This window comes from Onychomys torridus, chromosome 10, assembly GCF_903995425.1.
Source record: "Onychomys torridus chromosome 10, mOncTor1.1, whole genome shotgun sequence".
Lineage (NCBI taxonomy): Eukaryota > Metazoa > Chordata > Mammalia > Rodentia > Cricetidae > Onychomys > Onychomys torridus.
In genome coordinates this window covers 57,938,423-57,959,314 of record NC_050452.1, presented here as the reverse complement: position 1 = coordinate 57,959,314, position 20,892 = coordinate 57,938,423, and the positions used below count along the sequence as shown (strand labels likewise).

The following is a 20,892-nucleotide window of genomic DNA, read 5'->3' as shown; positions in this document are numbered from 1 at the left end:
TAATTATAAAATATTGAATCTTTTTCAGATTGACTTTCTGCTACACTCAAGTAGGAAACATCCAGGAATCTGTAAGAATAAACTAAGGGAATGCCTGAATGTTGGCTAAAAGTCAGACTACAATCTATTATGCAAATTCCAAACAACATTTGAATTAGTACAATATCATTAGAAAACACATACAAACACAGAATTGTCCCACAAATGCACCATCTCATTTAAGACACAAAATTTGCATCATACCATCAAAGAGAAATATTGTTTTCTGTTTTTAATTTGAAATCAGTACACGGTTTGTTTACACTAGGAAATTGCAGAGTAACTACAAGGTGACAGATCGTTATGAATATTCAGTTGATTTTACTCCTAAAATGCATAGTTTTATATCTAGCCCTAAGAGTAGGAAATTTCTATGAGACTAAGGCTCAAGCAATAACCATCATCAAGAGATGATGACAAATTGTGGACATTGACCCAGATGGCTTAAATGGAGTTTGCATCCCAAATCTGATAGGCAAATGGAAGCATCACATTTACCAGTTAAAAGAACAATAGATATTTTTCTAAATATCACTATTCCTTTCTGTCCTTGAATGCCACAGAATCTTACTTTCTTTGGTGTCTTTTCTCAATAAGAAATGCAAGAGTAGGAATCTTCTTGCTCTAATATGTCAACTACTTCTTTATGTCAATCTTGTGCTTTGAGTGGGAAGAAGAGAATAAATAATGAGAAATACATTGTGTGTTTGTGTGTGTGTGTGTGTGTGTGTGTGTGTGTGTGTGTGTGTGTATTCACATGTTTATCTATGGGTGTGTATGCATGTAAGCTTTTGTCCATTTTTTCTTGTTAATTAGTTTCAGAAGGTCAAGAGGTAGGTAGCTACATGTATAATGAAGATCATAGAATTGAAACAAAAAGGGTCTCTGGAATAGTTTCTTACTTTATGGTTGAATACTCTGAGACATAAAGATGTTAAACAATGCTTACAGGGCCATAAAACTGATTCTTGGCAGAGTTGGACACTAAGATGTTTCCTTCCTCCTATTATCAAAAGGAATTTAATTCAATACACCTTAAAGTAATTTAATCAACCCTAGTAATTAAGGTCCTTTGAAATGTAAAAATGTTATTTATGTTTAAATTAGCCTAAAATAAGTTACTTTATGTGAAAAATAGTATTTACATATTTAATTTGTAGATTAGGATTTCATATTTAAACAATTGACTAGTAAGTATATCATCTATCTGGTGTTCATCCAGAAATATGAAGCTCATGCTGTCTTCTACAAATTAGGTACATTGATTAATTGGCTTTTACATATATACAGATAGATGAGTTGATTGTACATTAATTTTTGTGTATGCCTAATTTAATCATCCTTTCAAAAAGAAGGAATTTATGAACAAATTTTACTCACTTTTATGATATTTTGCTAATAGCCAGGATAATTTACACAGGTTCTATAGATAATACTACCCGATTAGGACCAGTGAGATAAATCACATAATAAATGTACACTGAAAATGAGAAACAAGGATGTACAATAGGCCATGTTAAATTCTCAACCAAATGTTTCTAAGACTCAGATAGCCAGGTACAGGGAATCCCGAGAGCAACAGAGAAACAGAATTGGCCATAGCCATGCTGAATACCAGCAGAGACAAGCAGGGAATGAGAGGCCTATGTAGAGAGCAGTCCTCCAGCCACCCTCAGACTGGAACCCCTGGCTGGACATTGGCTCTCAGGCACTGTGTCATGAGGACCACTAATTTCATTTATAGAGAATCTCCCTGGTGCTGCTCCAAGGACTGGCTGACCATAGGCTGCTAGGACCCTCACAGTTACCCTTCATGTTGATGTTCTTTTTGAATAAATATGTATGGGAGTGAATGAATGAATCAGACCCAGCACATACCATAAATTAGGCAATTATCCCACAGGGCCAAAAAGTGGATAATGTCACAATGTAAAGAAGAATAGAACAAAAGCCCTGTCAGAAACATACCAACACAGGAAGAAAGTCATGTTCCTGTCCACTTCAGAATAGTCTCTGATGATCCAGGCCAATTCTACTTTTTAATTTGAATAATTGAAATAATCTTGGAGAGTAAGCACCTATTGGTTATTAATCCCAGGCTAGGCTTCCTTTCTCCTAGGTGTCTAATAACTACAGGATTTCTTTTTCTTTTGAGTCAGCAGGCTTTGTTCTGGAATGGGCCTTTTGGGCCTTACCACAGATCTATACATTTAAAAATTCTTCATATAACTGGTCCCCCTGAGAGAATCCATCTTCCAGGGATGTATTTAATTGTTCAATGCCATGGTTTGTAAAAATTTATGGTAATATTTAATGGTAAATGAACTTTAAGGACATCTCAAACTCCAAAAGGATTCAAGAAATACAGAGAGAGAGAGAGAGAGAAAGGGAAGAGATTGTATAAGAGAGAGAGAAGAGAGAGAGAACTTTAAACTATGTGCTAATTGACAAGGTTCCTGACCACAGGATTTCCAAGAGTCCACGACCCTCTCAGTTCAGCTCCAGATGAATGAATGACTGGGAACTGGTCAGGAAGAACCCAGTGGATTCTTCACTCACTCAGATCACCAAGCTCAGAGGGCTCCTTTTCCTAGGTCTTCAACATCATCAACCCCTCTGCTAAAACTAAATCAACACAACAATGATAGAGCTTGTGATCAGGGGCTAATCCTGGCAGAGGAAGCTGGAAGGGAGTTTGTCCCATGTAGTTAAATTTATCTTGCCAAAGTGACAGGTAGAGGTTGGTACTAAATTTGATACATCTAGCAAGGAAAACAGAAACAGACAACAACACATCCTAATGGAGAGCCAACTTAGAACATTAAAGGAAGATTCCTCTAAGGTGGGAAGGTAGAGGGATTACAACCCCAAGAAAGAAATGCTTATTAAAATCATCATCATCATCATCATCGTCATCATCAGCATCATCAGCATCATCAGCATCACCATCATCCTCAGCAGCAGCAGCAGTGTACCTGCTGTGTGAAATGATCATGGCTCAAACCAGACAGGAACTACCACCCTGTGGCTGTAAATTAGGGAGCCAGAAACACAAAGTGGGGATGTTTGTAGCTACCACAGAACATACCAGTGTCCAGGACAGGATTCCATGTAGGGAGCAGAAGCTGGCATTTTTAAAGTAACAGTTACTTCCAGCAAACCCTCTTTCTGCTTCCTGGACTTCCACAATTGGAAGGGGAAGAGTTGAGAGAAAAGCTGTATCTCAGCCAAGAGATATTTTCCCCAAATCACCCCAATCTGCCTTGCAAGCATCAGCCTCCTGGCGACATATGGGACTAATAAAGATCAACCCAGATGTTTAGTTTAATCTAGGTAGTTTTTTTTTTTTTTTAAATATGAAGGGTGGGGGAAATCAAGAATTTCCAAATCCTTACATGTGAAGTAAAATCTTGGAGCATAGCAGGTGGTCTTAAAAAGTAAAACAAGAATGTACTTAATCAGAAAGACTGTAATGCTATTTACTGCTTCCCAAGGTAGAGAGGGGAAATCTCCAATATCTATCTCTCTCTCTCTCTCTCTCTCTCTCTCTCTCTCTCTCTCTCTCTCTCTCTCTCTCTCTCTCCCCATGATTAGAAAGGGAAAAAACAAAGAGCCCAGCAAAGAATTGGCAAGCGACTGAACAGAACAGTGAGTGATCTCAGTAATCCAGATGTGTATAAACCTCAAAGGTGTTGGAATCCCTACGGCCCCACTCCACCCAGCTAACAATGCAGGTGTCTTTTGGAGTTAATTACTCATGCTGCCAAATAAGATACATTCAACCTGGGTTCATGGAAGACCCCACCCTACTCCCATACCCCCTTTGCCCCAGACAAACACAGATGGGATGAAGCAGAGTCCACACACTCAGACTTCCCAGATGGAGTCAGCGCCCATGCTAGCTGCTGGTTGTTACTGGCCTGGCATACCTTGAGCATGTTGCGACTGCAGTTGTGTGTGGGACTTCTTTTTGGAGGCGCATTTGTCTCTGCTGCTGTTCCTGTTCTCTGCGGGTTTGGTGTGAGGAGGGTCATCGCTTGTGGTCAGATACTTGAGAAGCTCTGAGCAGGGACGTCTTTGTGGCTTTTGCTGTTGACAAATGCTCTTTGCTTTATTGCCCCATGAATTCTCGGTCTTAAAAACAAGGCATAAAGAAAGCTAAAATTAGTGACGTGAACCTTATCAGAATGGATATAGGTTTTCTGAAGAGATGAGATTTTCGGTGAAGTGCTCAGTCTAAGTGTACTGGATCTATGAGCTGTGAATAATTGTTTGCAGAACAAGGAAGAAAATTACATTTAAAATTCCTAAATGCCATTTATGCAGCTTTTTATTTCATTTCTCCTACATCCCGATGTTCCTACTCAGCAACATGTAACTAACAAGACCCTACAGCGCCTTTACTGTGAGTAAAGGAAAAAAAAAAAGCTGCTTTAAACCTTAATTTACCGCTGATTGCTGAGGCCCAGTATTCACAACTCTCTTAAGTACCCCTTAATGCTCCACTTTCGCTCACAGCGAATGGCAAGACAAACATTGTTTAATACAGCCCGCTAACTGAATTATATCATTGCCAGCATTTTCTCCAATTAATGGCAGAGACGGATCTTTTGCAGTGAATCTGAAACAATCTTTCTCAGGTTAAACAGCTGGCAAAACAGTCATCCTGCATCTTAAAGTCATCCACAGACCACAGCTGCCAGTAAATCGTGTTGTGGTACAGATAGACCACTGCATGTATTAATCAAGTGGGAAAGAAATTACACATCCCAATCATCAGAAAAACAATGCATAAGGGAACTCTTCCTGGTTTCCTCCAAGTGCTAGTGCAGTGTTTGGAGACCCACTTTGTGTCTGCTTCTGCTCCAGAGGCAGCTGCTGGATCCTGGCTAAATTAATACATACAAACCTCAGGTCTGTTACACAGATTCGTGCAACCCCCAAACCCTTACTTTTCTCTGTGAAAATGGTTGCATGCGCACCTTAACAGCTGCAGGGCTTGTTCTGATCCTGTGGTGGTGGTTTGCATGGTTCTGAGTGCTAAGACCGCTGCATTCATTGTAGCTGAGCTGAGTGCTGGCAGGTGCCAGTAAGAGCTTCTTAAGCTAGACAAACCAGGAAGGGAAAGCCAGAAAAGTTACACACCTTCTAAGCTTCAGATTGGTAACTGTAAGTTGACTAGAACTAATTATATTTCTCTTTAGTGATACCACACTTTAGCATAAAAATGATAAAGGAAACAGTTTTGTTAAAAGTAAGAAAAGATTTATCATTACAGTGCTTACCTAGCAAAATATTTCCTTACATTTTATTGAAAATTTGACATTATTTTCCTCAATTTTTAAGTGATTTTTACATAGAATAGTGATACAAATTTCCCTAAAAAGATTCCTAAAGCAAAACCACCTGTGGTAAGGAAGTCTGCCTTGCCCGCTAAAGCTTTGGAGGCAGAAGTTAGACACTGAATCTTCCTCTCTGAGCCCATCAAACTCACATGATAATCAATGAGCCATGTTTCGTAACTCATGTATAAATTGATGGATTAAAAACATGTGGGTTAGAGCAGTGGCTATCACTTGTGTAAGAAAGGAAAGAAAGGATTTGGAAATAGAATGCTGTTCCACAGCCCACATGTGGATTGTAGCACAAGACAAACATTTGCCATTTTTGTTTGTTTGTGCCTTTGCTTTGTGAGTCAGGGCCTCCTTATGCAAAGAAGTGCTCCTCCCGCAGCCTTCTAAGCAACTAGATTGTAGGTGTGCACTACAATGCCCCAGGTTAGCACTTACTATTTCATGCCTGACCCCAGTTTCTTCATTTGGCTGAATGACTCTCAAGAGCCTCCCTGCTCTGACATGCAGGATGTCTTTGACTCAACAACACTTCCCAATTGAACAAACTGCACAGATGCAAATCAATGTTAAGGAATTAAGATACTAGACCATGGAACCAGTGACACATGGAGGACATGGTGAGTGAGGAATAATTATCGAATGTAATATTTTCCTCAAGAGCAAAAATCTTAGAATCCAAAGAGGAAATAAGCAGATCTCCATATGTTCATGTAGAGTTCCTTCAGACTTAACGATTGGAGAGAATCAACCTCCAAATAGCATGCCAGAGTGTTTTATTAATGTTAGAACAATGGCATTCCATAATTTACACAGCATTGCTCTTCCATGAGATTTATAGCAAATGACAAATGGCTATCATAGACGAGGAGGCAAATGGCACTGAGAACTAATAAAATTCTGGTCAAGCATTTTGTTGAAAAGAAAAGTCACTCCTCATGGGCAACAAATTTATTCTCCATTGCCTACCACAAATTTCAGTAACTTGGGCTGCAGATAAGCTATTATTTTTCCATCTTCATATGAAATGCTGATCTAAAGTCTTAAACTATAGCATACTGCCTGACTTGCAATTCTATTTTTAGAATCATATGCAAAGAAATGTAAACATCATTATACAATCTGTAACGGCAAAAACATGGAAAGAAAAAAAAAAAACTAAACATCTCACCATACTGGATTGTCTAATAAATCATAGCATCTCCATACAAAAAAAAAATACTATGCAATCACTAAAATTCTGCATATGTTGAAATCATATACAGAAACAACAAAAACAGACCTTGCCGGTTGTATTTACATATTTGCACACACACATATATAATGTATGTATGTAACAATAATAATTGAATTAAAAGATGCTATTAATTTGAGAATGGGTAGTATAGAAGGAGGTACCTAGGATGGCCTGGAGGAATGATAGAAAATGGGGAAATTGATAAAGTTCTATTTTAATCCATCTTAAATATCCTTCTTAAATCTTACATTAAAAAATTCAGTCATTTTGCTATTGTAAGGTTTGAAGACCATAGGTGAATGTTCTTTTCTTTCTCGATCTTGCTCAACACTTTAAGCTTGTATCATGAACTTTAATAATTCTAAGAGAAATGATCACACACACAGGAACAGTAAAAGATTGCTTTCATAAACAACGTGCATAATGCCATGTAAGAAATGCATTATCAACACTTTTAATAGAGAATTACAAAACTGGACAATCTAGGCTGGCCTATATAGATTTCTTTTCACTTTCGTCTGAATTAAAAATCTGAACCCAATTGTTCCTATACCACAGCCATGCACTGGGCAGCCAGCGGCAACTCTGCCCACTGTTAAACTGTAGGAAGGGTTCTTACTAGAGACGGCTCTTCTGCCTCCTGAGGTGGAGGGGTGCCGTCAGGCATGGAGGAAGGACTGGCCTCGTTGTCAGTGGTCACGTCTCCATCTGTCAAGGCATCAAATGAGGGCAATCCGTCTTCATCCACAGGAAGACTGTCCAGTGTCTCTGTGAGGACTGCTAGCAAGTTTGCCTCATTCTCTTCATCTATCTTCTGCAGAAGCAGAGAACAAATACAGAAGACATGAGTGAGTTGACAAGAGGGGGCAGACACCATGATTAATCAGCATAGGCTGAACATGTCTGGGTGGGTGAGGAAACTGTATCTGAAATCTTCAATGCTCACACCAGAACACAAATATTGTGTCTTCCTCAAACTCCTAACTCATTTTTAGTCTGAATCATATGATTACAAAATATATTTACTGATCTTGGAGCTGTCTGGTTTAGCAATCTTTAGGATTGGTCCTTAATACTGTGACATATATTTCTGATGTGTTCACAGATGTTTTCCACATCCTTATGTCTTCCGCCCCTAACTTAGGAAATCTCAGGCCTTAAGAGAATTTTAAGCATCATCTAACCTTCATGCATAGTTCTTAGATCTCCCACTCAGTATGCCACCCCAAATATTTAGACAATATTTGAACTTTGAACACCACCAGAAACTTGAACTATACTAAAGAAATCTCCACACTTTTCTGATTTCAATTATAATCTCATCACTGCTCACTCCAAAATCATTTATTTCTCTTCCTGACATCTCTCCCAACTTAAGTCATAAATCTCTGCCTACTAGATACTTCTACCACATAATGGCTCTCTTGTCTCCCAAACCCAAACTTAGGACCTTTCCTCTACTCTTTTTCTTAACTACTTTAGCTTGACTATCAATTCTTCAGATTTGTGTTCTGCAATGCCGGGACTCCTTATTATGAAGTTGGTTGCTAAGAAGAAACCTCTCTTTTCAATGTATCTTAACCAAACTCATCTCTTGTGCCAGAGGTATAACTTCAGCATAATATGCTTTCTAGTAGGGGCTTCGCTTCTGTGATATATTCTAACTTGCTGCCCTTCTGACTAAACTCATTTTCATTGATCTCATACAAAACTAATCTTGTATTATGCCTTCCATGAATATTATTGAATGCCCTAGTCTTTGTCGATGTCATGGTAAGGACTGAAGATAGAAAGAAAAATTAGACTGAACTCTTTCCTCTAGTGGAAAGAAAAACAGTCTATGGACAATATGAACAAATTACATAAAAGATCATTTAGTCTTGGTTCTCTGTACAAAAGCTGAAATGTCTATATCTGTTAATATGACAATGTGTTCTTGTCTATGCATGTAATCGATTAGCATCAGTGCTGGACACACGGAATACATGGTCATTGGTTAGTCAGAATCATTCATTGATATCATTTGTTGGCACCCACAGAGATGGTGCACATCATTTTTGGTTCTTTCTTTTATAAGTCTACATTATTTATCCAATTTGACCTGTTTCCAAAGTTCATTTTTTTTGTCAAGTTCTGTATGCTATGACATTAACAATATGGCTAAATTATCCCACACAATTCTATTACAAAATGCACCTAAGCTGCTGACATCTAATAAAGCTGGCAATGCCCACACTTCCTTTCTCACTAGCACTGAACTTCAGTTAATTGACCTGACAAAATTACAAGAATCACAGAAAAAGACAGCTAATCAGAAAATCAAATTGTATTACTAGCAAAATTAGGCAGGGCCTTATCACATAGACATTCTATTTTCATGTGAAAAAAAAATGTTTTCCCTCATTACTGGTCACTCTCTATCTAGGAGTCACACTACAGACTTTGTTTTCCATTAGATTCAAAGGCTAAGAAGAGCCATTTTATTTTCTGTGGGTGTTAATAGACCTTTTTAACATTTGCATATGGCATGTTCCTTCTGCCCCCGGATTTGAGACTGTAGTCATGTACTTTGGGCACATTGTACTATGACAACTGGATTGAGCCTTAAATTCGAATGAAGAAGAGAAACCCAACCAGAAGTTCACAGTCACTTTCACATGGCACATTTGCTTCCATTAACTAAACATTCTTCAAAATCTAATCTGCAAACAAAATCTTACAAACAATCAAAACCTCAGTTCCCCAATTCTTCTGAATCTTTCCATATACTCCCAATAATAGAAATAGTAAAATATTTTCCATTTTTCTGCTTTATATCATAATCTAGTATCTAAAAATTCTAATGACTCAGTTTTTAGTATTCCCAAATTCTAATTACCACCACATGCTAGACAATAAAATTAAGTGTAAGTCATAAAACTTTTCTCTATAAAAGTATATTTAAATAAAATATACTGCTAGAAATCTTATCAAAATAATGAGATTTGCATTACTGTAACTGACTTTATTTTTGTAATAAAATAATCTTTGAGGACCTCTCAAATACATACACATGCACACTTTCATTAAATTGAAAACTTTCAAGAATACCTATCCCATTTTCAAAAAGGTTAATTCACTGAAGTAAAAAAAAGAAGTCAAGAAAAAAGTTAAGAGTGTTTACCAATAAATGAATAATTTTGCTTACCCTGATTTAAATTTTGTATTTGGCTTTCCAGTGATACTACAAGCTGCTATTTACTTTCAGTGACAGAATACAATAGCGCTTCAGCTCTATCCCCTGTGTAAACAAACTCCAATAATTCCAATCAAGCCAAAATGACAAAGAACACTTAAATTAACTAGTTTTCGCCGATTTCTTTAATAAGCCTGAGTGAACGTATACTACACACAATGGCAGAAATATTGGAACTTTATAATACCATAATTAATTTACAAGATCTGATCAAACCACCAACTATTTTAATTCTCCTCTCCTGACAGCACAATGGGAAGGGAGGGCTTGTAGAATGGGAGATTGCTATAGTAAATGTGTATGCAGCTGAAACACTTGGGCGAGGAAGGCTACTATTCAAGCAGTACATACCAATAAGACCAGCCTTTTTATTCTGTCAATTAAAAAATGATTTGGGGGTATGTTTACTATCACTGTATGCTCAGGTACTCCAAGACCATTTAGTCTTAGTAATGTTTGTCCTGAATTTTGGAAGAATGATTGCTATGATTTCAAACTTTGTTTCTTCGTTAATTATGGGAGCCTAATGACATACCTCTGTGGCAAAGATAAAAAAATATACCTACATGTAAAGTTGAGTGGATTCTGTCCCTCACTGTGGCAATTTCAATTAGTTTTTGTGAGTTTCAATAGTCATCATCCCAGAGAAGGCAATGGATGTGACAAAGAGGACTCTGTTAAACAATTAATGTCACTTTCCATTATTGCTCTGGTCCCAATTTACAGAGCAAATAAATCAAAGTCACCACAGATGAAGCATGGAAGCCTATGAACACATGTCTGTTCACAAGTGACAGAGAATGGAAGCGCATGAGTGAGGCAGGGGACACTGCAGGGGACACTTGCACAGCCTTGGCCTTTGTGCTCCTCTTCAGTCACTTGATCTTACGATATCACAAGACGGAGCATTTCTCAGCACCATCTAAAACAGTGGTTCTCAACCTATGGGCCGTGACCCCCTTTGGGTCACATATCAGCTATCCTGCATGGCAGACACGTACATAACAATTCATAACAGCAGCAAAATTATAGCTATGAAGTAGCAACAAAGTAATTTTATGGTTGAGGGTCACCCTGACCTTAGACACTGTAATGAAAGGTCACAGCAACAGGAAGGTTGAGATTGCTCTAAAGTAGAGAATCTAGAATGCAAGAGCAGATCACCACAGGTTGTGTGGAGATCACCCACTTAATTGCAGCAGAAGAGACAGGAAAGCCCAGGTCAACAGGCATCTCCAGAGTTACTCTGCAGCTATCAAGGGCATTTACTATGGGGAGCTTCAACCCTGGTTTCTCCTCCTTCCATGGTATAATTCTGCTGCTATTCTTCTGACCTAAATAAAGGCCCGTGTGTCTGTAAAGCTCCACTCTCCAAGAGCTCTCCAGAAAGAAAGAGACATGTGGACAAAACCTCACTCCAGGTGTAAAGAATTTCCTGTGACAGATGATACACTGGCTTTTATACTGACATCCCCAGATCTGGAATCTGCAACAATTCCTAAGCCATGCCTCATCATTAATAAATAATGGTTTTGAACAGTCAACGGAATCTGGAGGCTCACTGCTGCTCTTTGAGACTTCAGTGTCCTGAAATGGCTTGTGTACTGGGTGTGACATAATCTAAACAGCACACCTAAAGATGATAGACCATGTTCCTATGGGTTCCCAAGGTCACCCAAAGATTAAAATCCCAGACTCCAGGCCCGAACTGGACTGTCTTGCTTTGCCCATAGGAGCAAAAGGACCTTGCAACTGATAAAGAAGACATGGCGGTTGGGCCCACAGTGAATTCATCTCATCCAGCACCATGCCCTAGAGAGCAAATAAATCTACCCAATCAAGGAGAAGATGAAGGACTGCATTGCTAACCAACACCTGGAGAGAGAAACACAGAGGAAAACCGCATGTAGCATCCCTAAGGTTTCTAAATGCATCCTATTACGGAAGGACCATGCCCTGCTCATGATAGTAATTTTTTCTGCATCTTGTAGAATTGCAATTACACTCTGCATCCCCAGATTCTCACACTCGCTTGATCTCTGTTTGATAAAAATAGTTTAATAGCCATTTAATCACAGCTTCATTATCTTAGCTCTCTTAATGTGAATTAGGCCATGAGAATTCTAGCTTCCTCATTATTCAAATCATCAATAAGAAGGAAACAGGGGGGTCTTCTTATCACTCATTAATCAATTTCAGTTTCTTAGGAACTGTTGACTCAGAGATCAATTTGTGTGAGAGGTTACTTAACCTTACAGTGTCTCTGTTTTCCTGTGCAAAGTTTCAGGTTTTCATTCCTGTTATGGAATATCTTTTTTCTTCTGAATTTATGATTAATAGGGTAAAAAAAAGTGTCAATGCAACTTGAGAATTCTTCAAGATGGTTCCCAGAAGTTATTTCCAGTGCTATATACCCATCGTCTTGATTACCTACATTTGAATTTTCTTCCATGTGTACAATCTACCACTGACTTTCCACTCTGGGCCAGCTTCCCCCAAGTACCCAGCATGCCCTAGGCCTCTTTCTTGCCCTATCCTGCTGATTTGGAAACAGCTAATGAAGATGAAATTAACTTCTTCTTTAAGTGAGGCCTAATTAGGAAGAGAAATCTGCTAGAGTAACATCTGGTAGTGTATTCCAAAGCCAAATATAAATGACATTTTTGGATTATCCACTATTTTGGATTATTTGTTCTACTACATCCTACCACGAGTACAAATAACCATATAGAGAGGTGTCTTTTGTGATGGATTTGAAAGCTCAAATGAGGAATCCAATTGGTTTCAGGTACCCTTGCCTGAATCTCCATGCACAGAGTCCCTTGGTTTCATGTATGAATTGGCCAACAACAACAACAAAAGTCTGCATGTATGAATTTTGGATTTGATGAATAACATTCCAAGATTTAGAAGAAGATCCATTCAAAGTTAAAAAAAAAAAAAAAAAAAGATTCCACTGTTGTTGCTGTTGTTGTTCTGAAATGAAATTAAAAGATAGCAATCTAGACTAAGCCCCTGAAATCAAGCTGTTTTTCATCTTTTCTTTGAATGACCTCAGTCAGGGTAGATGCTGCTTCTCGCTTTAGTGCTTATGTGAGCTCTGAGAGGCCCGAGGTTTGTAGAAAGTAGAGTGAGGTGATTGGAATGTCTTTAAACAACTCTTTCCCACCCCTCTTCCCTCTTTCCCTGTTCTGTCCAATCCACTGTGGTATTTCTTGCTTCTCTAAGCAGGGACACCAACAGTTGCTCTACCTCCTTTATTACATAATCAACAAGAGACAGGTAGCCCACTTGGGGACTTCTAGATATTTCCCCATTCTGTAAGCAGTGTCCCTGAAATATTCCCCTAACTTTTATTTACCGTGTGGAATACAGGACATGGTACAAGTACGGACACTTGAAAGTATAAGCAAACACGACATTAAAAACCCCACAAGCACATGTGAGTAACAGACAGCAACCCAAATAGGCCCCCTTGGCTTATAGCATACATTATAAAATACTTAAGTGTGTTTTCCATTTCTATAGAGACACCAAGGGTTTACTTATTGCCATTTATCTTTAGGACCAACAACTTCTGCTGGATTCTAAAGTTGCTAAGATTTGGGGGCCAAGAAAAAGAATACAATTTTAAATTCATTATCTACCATGGACATACAGACCATTTGAAATATTATACATCCATAATATACCTTTTAGAACACATAAGTATACATAACAAGTATTCATTTTTAAAATCGTGTCTAGTCACACACACACACACACACATACACACACGCACACACACACACACACACACATGTCAGTCTCAATCTGTTCTTGTTGACTAGATAACAATATATAATCAGCACTTAATACACTTTGTCTCAGTTATCTAATTCAACCAAGGAAAGCAATGATCAAGAACTAGGGGTAACTCTTACAAAGATGAAATAAAATTCAAGTAGAAATAAAATACAGGCAAATCTGAAGAATTTTTTTCTGCATGGATATATTTAGATCTGTAGGAATTCATTTAATTCCCATGAATACATATGGCCCTATTTAAGCAGGCATAAAATTCATATTCACATCTGTACTTAGACTCCATTCTAACTTATTAACTTATATCACAATATTCATGAGTTAATAAGTATGTACAGAACATGTGGAATTCATTATTCTGAAGCTGCTGTAGGAACCAACGTGTAGATACAGAGATTCGATAGAATGGTTGGTGTGGGCAAAATGAGCTATTTCAGAGGAGAAACAGAAAAAGTGACATTTCATATCTATTTCTCACAGTAGGAGGGATAAAGAACTGAGTAGTAAGTAGCCTTGAACAGGAAGCTCAACAGACCCAAGAAGAGGCAGCAAGGCCTTCTTTTTGACCTTGGATGCAAATGAAGAGAAACATCATTGCAGAAAGTGCAAGGACACCAGACAGCAGAGTAAGAGAACAGATGCTTTCATTCTCACTGCTAGCAGCTGCACAGCCTCCAGTGAAGCAACTCAAATCTGGCTGCATTGCACAATGTAGAATGACCATCTTTTTAACCCCCCACCCTGATATTCCATTGTCAACACAGAAGACCAAGTAGCAATGATAAAAATCTGTCGTGTCTCACCCCCCTTCCCTGCCAATTCCCACTCATGCCCTTTCATGTCTCCAAAAACAAAATCCAAAATCCAAAGAGTAACATACTAGCTAGGTGTTCACCAGATGAATTTTTATCCAAACCAGTATGATCAGATACACCAGGTTGGGCCACACTATCGCAGGTTAAATGGGGCATATGGTTAGCCTTTTCTAAGTCAACATGATGTCATCCATCAAATGTCACGACTTACCTTCCTGAATTCTTGCCCACTGGTCCACAAAGCACCAGATATTCTCTCCTGAGGCCTTTACATTTGATGTTCCCTACCCCTATTAGGCTCTCTTGCCAGATGGCCACAGGTTTCTTTCCCCTTTCCCTTCTATCACTCAAATATGACCTCTCAATGAAGACTTCCCAATGACACTAGACACATTCTTGCCACCTTCCCTAGCCTGTTACTCTCTTGGCACCTGTCTCTATAGTTCATTTTATATATGAGTGATTTTCCTTTGTTCATGTGCTATCTAAAACAACATCTCTGAAAGGCCTATTTGGTTATTGTTAGGACACTTGGCATATAAAGCTGGGAGTGCAGCTGAGTGGTAGAGAGCTTGACTAGTATGTGGGAGGCTGTGGGTTTTAACACAGAAAAAAAAAGACACTAGGCATATTGGAGATGGCTAATTTAAATGAATAACAACTTTCCAGAATACCCGGAATATATTGTGACATTTCATTTTTCTTTTGTTTTTAGTTTTATCTGTAATTTCCACCTCCTCCCACCCCCAGCATATTTATCTTCTTAATAATGTTTATCTTAGACTATGATTTAAAATTAGTTTGCATTCATCTCACACATAGCAGATGATAGCCCAGGCAAGCAGCCAATGTATTCTTGGTGGGAAAGAAGGAAATATGAACAGCTAGAAATTCAAAGGGGCTGCTTCTGTATTGTCCCATGGACTCTGAACCCATAAGAATAAATGGGTGATAAAGGAAGATATTTGGATGAGCCCTTTAAACACAGAGATTAATTTATACCAACCCTCTTTGGGGGAAGACACTGGAACACATTACCAAGCAGCTAATTTGAAAATGTATTAGAAGAAACAGACTGGTTTTATGAAAAGAAAAGCATGCCATATAAACTTATGATCTACCCACTTGGGATTCCCAGGTGACCAAAAAAGAAGAAACAAATAATACATTATATCAGGGCCAGAATCACCCATGTCACTGCAGGACTAGGGCCTCTCTGAGCAGTGGATATCTATTCATCTTAGACCAGGATTTTAAATTCGTGTTCTGTGAAACAGCAGACATTAGTACAGTTGCTGTAAGAATCAATAGTGAATACTAGTTTGATGTATGTTATACACTTATGTCACTTGATTTAAATACTTACATATTTTAGAAAGAACAATTCCAATGAGTAATTTAGCCTGTAATGAACAGAGGAGACATTGCCACTGCATTAACCATACAACTGAATCATTTTGTGTTTGTCTCAGGATTAGGAAGGAAAAAAGAATGGAGGGAGGGAAGGAAAGAGGGAGGGAGGGAAGGAAGGAAGAAAGGAAGGAAGGAAGGAAGGAAGGAAGGAAGGAAGGAAGGAAGGAAGGAAGGAAAGTGAAAGAGAACAATGTGAACCTAGAAACACAAACATTTAGGATTTCTCAATCTCTTTGATTAAGCCAAAATATAAAATATTCTGTTCCTAAAAGTAATTTTAAGATACTGATCATTGTCTTACAGCTAACTTTTTCTGTTCAATTAGTGTTATAATTCTCTTAGATGGATGTTATTTTAATTTAAACCATCAAGAAAGGATAGCTTATTTTTAATCATATGTTTATTTATCCTATTAGAATTTCGTATCTGTATGCAATATATTTTGGTCAGTCCCACCCTCAACCCCTTTCCTACAACTTCTCTGGCTCCCTAAGTCCCTTTCTCAACTTCATGGCCTCCTCTTGTTTCTTTTTTACTAACCCACTGGTCCCATTAGTACTATCTGTATGTGCATAGATATAAAGCTACCCAATGGAGCATATGCAGCCTACCATGGGTCACACCCCCAAAGAAATCCACCTGTAGTCACCAATTGCCAATAGATCATCAACTAGGAGTAAAACATTTTTAGTCCCTTTCCTGTCCATTCAGGAGTACTGGCTGGCTTGATCTTGTGTAGGTCCTGAGCTGGCAACTATAGCTACAGCAGCTGATTTTACTGAATGCTTCTTGTGTGTCTAATGCTTAGTTAATTATCATATTGCATTACTTCATTTAAATTACCCATTTAACACTATTATTAGTCTAAAAATCATGTGCTTAATGAGAGGCAGAGTTGGACATCAAGCAAAACATGTTTGATAAAATATGGCTCCTATGTTCTTTATTAGAATTTTATGGGAGAGATTATAGGGAAGAGGGGTAAATGTGGGCTAATCTATTTTCATATCAAAACTCATATCTATATTTGTCCGTAGATAGAAAACAAAATGTCCAGGCAGCTATATGCAAAGAAACAGAGCAATCCTCCACGTGGAAAGGGAGGACTGTTTTGAAATTGCATCTCACTATTTTTGCTGGCTCATGTTCTCTCATAATCCATCTTTACCCCTAGTGGATGTGATTGGTTCTTCTGCTAGGATGTTCTTTCCCTTTCCCCATATAAACGCTGACATTAAACATTCTCTCCTCAAAATAGGTAGTTTTGCACAAACTCAGATTTTCTAGATGTCTCAAAGTGACCAACTTCTCTGCCTGAGTAACAGATGCCTTGAGATCAGAAATATTCTGGACCTCAGCGTAGACCACTAAATCTAGATCTCTAGATCAAGGTTTCTCAACTTCAACAAGGTAACATCGTTGGAAATAATGAGTAGGTGAAATCAATTTGGATAAAAATTCAAAGTTTCAAAACAACAAAAGGAGAAATCAGGTAATTTAACCACGCATCCTTTAATGGCTTCCACAATACCAGGATGCAACAGCGTGCAAGCAACAGAGAATGAGAGTGTGGTGTCAGGCAGATGAGAAGAGAGACGCCAAGTGTGAGAAAACTTCTTCAAGATCAATTCCCAACTGATCTAAGTCTGCATAAGAACAAGAAAGGGAAATAGAGAAAGACAGAGAGGAGAGAGGAAAAGAGGGAGAAGAAGAGCAGTTGAAGCAATAAAGAGCCCTAAGATGGATTTCAATGAATAAGAATTTAAGTTTGTGAAGTTTGAGTTCCAATAGTCAAAAATTGTAACCAACAAATCACCCCTGATCCCTAATCAGTCCAGACATCATCACCAGGTCTTCAGACAGGAGGTGGCTGTAAATAACTTATAAGGGTTTGTTGTGGCAAATTAGCAGACTACGTGAATCAAGGACAGAGAGGAATTTTTTTGGGGGGAGTGACGATGTAAGCAATCTTTATTCTATATATGATAGTATATTTTCTGCCTAAAAGAAATGCTTAGACAGCATCATCATAAAGGTCAATGTAACTTGTTCACAAAGACTTAGCACCACGAGACATGTGTGAGATTGTGCAGCTGCAGATCCCCTGCACCTGGATCTATGTGGCATTTCAGGTTGGGTACACTAAGAAACAGACAGTGTCAAATGATCTGATTACTGTGTATCCCAGCAATAGCATAGAATGAGCGAAAATTGTCTCAGGGTAGCTGCAAGCTATTCAGAGGCAAGCCTGTCCTCTGTGGGGCTATCTAGGGTAAAGGAAATCAAAGTGTGCTTCCTGGTAATCCTCAGTGCTGTCCTTGGCCCTTCCCCAAGAGAGCAGAAGCCATTAGAGCTGAGATTGGATCTGAGACTCCTTGAACAACTTTCATATCCCACTAAAGTGCCCTGCACAGAGGAGTGGGCTGTCGATGAATAGTTGCCAAATAAATACAATATGAGAGCTTCATTTTCTCAATGATTTCACATCTAACAATTCTACATGGGGTTTGCTTTCCAAAGCTGCTGAGTAAGTTTGCAATCTCTTAGGATTTAGATACTGAGATTATTTTTAATGCCACACTGAGTGCACCTTTCATGAAGAATCTTTAAACACTTTCCACTAAGTTAGTTCTCAATGCAGACTCCTTTATGATTATTGGTGATGTGTATGCATATGCTAGGAGCATGCATAGTGAGGTAGCATGAGACACCCTTTAGACAAAGTGGCCTATAGAGTCTGTAACATTTTTTTAAAGCGAGTTTGATATCAGAGCGTTAAAAAGCACATTCCCCTGTAACAGCATGGGAAATAACAAAAGTGGGCTAGGCCACTCTGGATAAGAACTCGGGAGTTACAAAACAACAAAAGGAAAAGTCGGGTAATCCTTTCTGCACTCCCACAATACAAGGATGCAGTAACACACGAGCAACAGATAGTGAGAGCACAGAGTCAAGTCACGACAAACTGTTACATAGGAAGTGAGAAGAAAGGCATTCAAAGTGTTAAACAAACTTCTTCCAAATCAATTCCTAACAAACCTAAGTCTGTATTTGTTCTGATATAGGCCAGTGTGATGGTTAGTTTTGCCATTGGATCCCGTTGCTTCAGGAGAATAAAAGAAAGTAACATTAAAGAAGTATTTTTTCTTATAGTGCTATTTTTCTTCCTTAATATTCAGCATCATTAAAAATATCATAGGTGGAAAATTCCAACATATTTACTTCCAAAGAAATAGTAGACCATAATTATCAAATTATGTGCCCAAATCTGTGTTTTCCAATAGATAATATGCACCTTAGAGTTAGGTATTGTCATTTGCACATCAAAATGATTGGGAACAATGTTAATAATTATTGTTTGAGACTTTACTATATACTAGGCATTCTTGACACTTGGAATCTAGCAATGAACAAAATAAATAAAATCCTTTCCCTCAGAGAGCTTATTTTGAACAAGAAAGGAGACCAGTGATTGACAACATAAATTACTATAAACATGATAAACAACTTTGAAGAATAAAAGCAGGGCCAGAGCAATACAAATGCTATTCGTGGTTAAGAAAAGACAAACATATTTAAGAATCGGATTTAATTATAAAAGCAGAGCATAAATAGTTTTCTTAGGAAAGACTTCACACTGAGATAACTTCATAGCACTTAAAGTTGGAAATATAATTGGAACTGGACTCACAGAACAGTTTGCTGCTGTCTTTTATACGAACTGAAAGGAAGCTGGAGAGCAGGAATTCTCTATACTGGCTATTCAATAGAATCATGGATGCACTTTAAAAATACTTATGCTCTAGCCCTTAATCCAGAGCAATTAAATTAGTACCTCCTTTGCAAATAGGAGTTAGTAATTTTTAAGCTTCCCAGGTGGAATTCTAATAGAAACCAGGAATGAGAATCGTGCCTCTAAAAGACTGAATGGTAGAACCTTTGAGGAGAAGGGAAAATGAATGTTCCCATCATGAGACCAAGCAAATAAAGCTTGCCAATGTATAAGGTCTACTTGTCCTGCTTCAGGATGTCCGGGACCATTCATACATTTAAGGAATACAGATGCTACAACCCATCCTGGAACTTGTACTAGAGGTGCTTTCTTTTCAAAGTTCTAGTTTTCTCCTCAGTTACCTGTCCCAATCTTATTTTAACACTGTAACTTCATTAAGTAGATCTCTAGTGTAGAATATGGACACCCACCAACCAAGAGCTTCAACTACTAATGTCAAATTGAATGGTTTGTAAAAAACATCAGGTCTCATAGATCAGACAGCCTACTTAAGCACGGGTGTAAAGACAAACAGACTTCTAGGGGAATCTATAAGAGAAGTGGTTTGTTTTTTACATCTATAAATGTGATAGCATGCATTTCAGATTAAATCATTCAAAATATTTACTGAATTTGGATTATACTTATAGTTGGATTGAATTTATTTCTTGCTCATAAAACTTTGTGACAGCAAATGGAAAGTAACAGCCACTGTAAAAACAACAATAGAATGTGTATGAGACTCTAGCAAAGGCCCTGGAGCAAGAGAATCCTGACAGTACCTGTCCCTAACCTGCTCTGAATCCTTAGTACCTTAGCTGGTAGCAAGGATGATAAACAAACGTCCCAACACTGTTGGAACAGTGCCATCAGCTTCTGTAATCTGTTCACCCAGGGTTCAAAGATCTGATGCTACCAGCCCCAGTGTGGATCCCTTTACCTCCAGGCACTGTGTGAAAACATCAGACTTTAGCAATTGATAGCAAAATAGTTAGATGTCACTAAAGCATCAATTGCTGCTCAATTTGTCCCTGGAAGAGTATTCAATATTCTCCAAACATTAACCCAAGGCCTCTCATTTCACTGCTCTTCTCATCGATATCATGTCCATTGTGAATAATTACAAGACATTGATTGGAAATCTTATGGGATTTTTTTTTTTTGCCTTAGAAGAAAGAAATTAAGTTCTAATTTTATCACCTGGAAGCTTGTGTCATTTGAGAAGT

At 38.2% G+C, this 20,892-nt stretch overlaps 1 protein-coding gene across 3 annotated transcripts in view; it reads right to left on the bottom strand.

Moving 5' to 3' along the window:
* The window catches only part of Ppargc1a (PPARG coactivator 1 alpha), a 641,385-nt gene that overhangs the window by 34,951 nt on the left and 585,542 nt on the right, over positions 1-20,892 (bottom strand). For all 3 annotated transcript variants that reach the window (XM_036200661.1, XM_036200660.1, XM_036200662.1), the window contains 3 exons: positions 7,247-7,441; positions 5,022-5,144; positions 3,969-4,173 (listed from right to left, as the gene is read on the bottom strand). In XM_036200661.1, the coding sequence (XP_036056554.1) occupies positions 3,969-4,173; positions 5,022-5,144; positions 7,247-7,441 (523 nt within the window). The remainder of the gene's footprint in view (positions 1-3,968; positions 4,174-5,021; positions 5,145-7,246; positions 7,442-20,892) is intronic.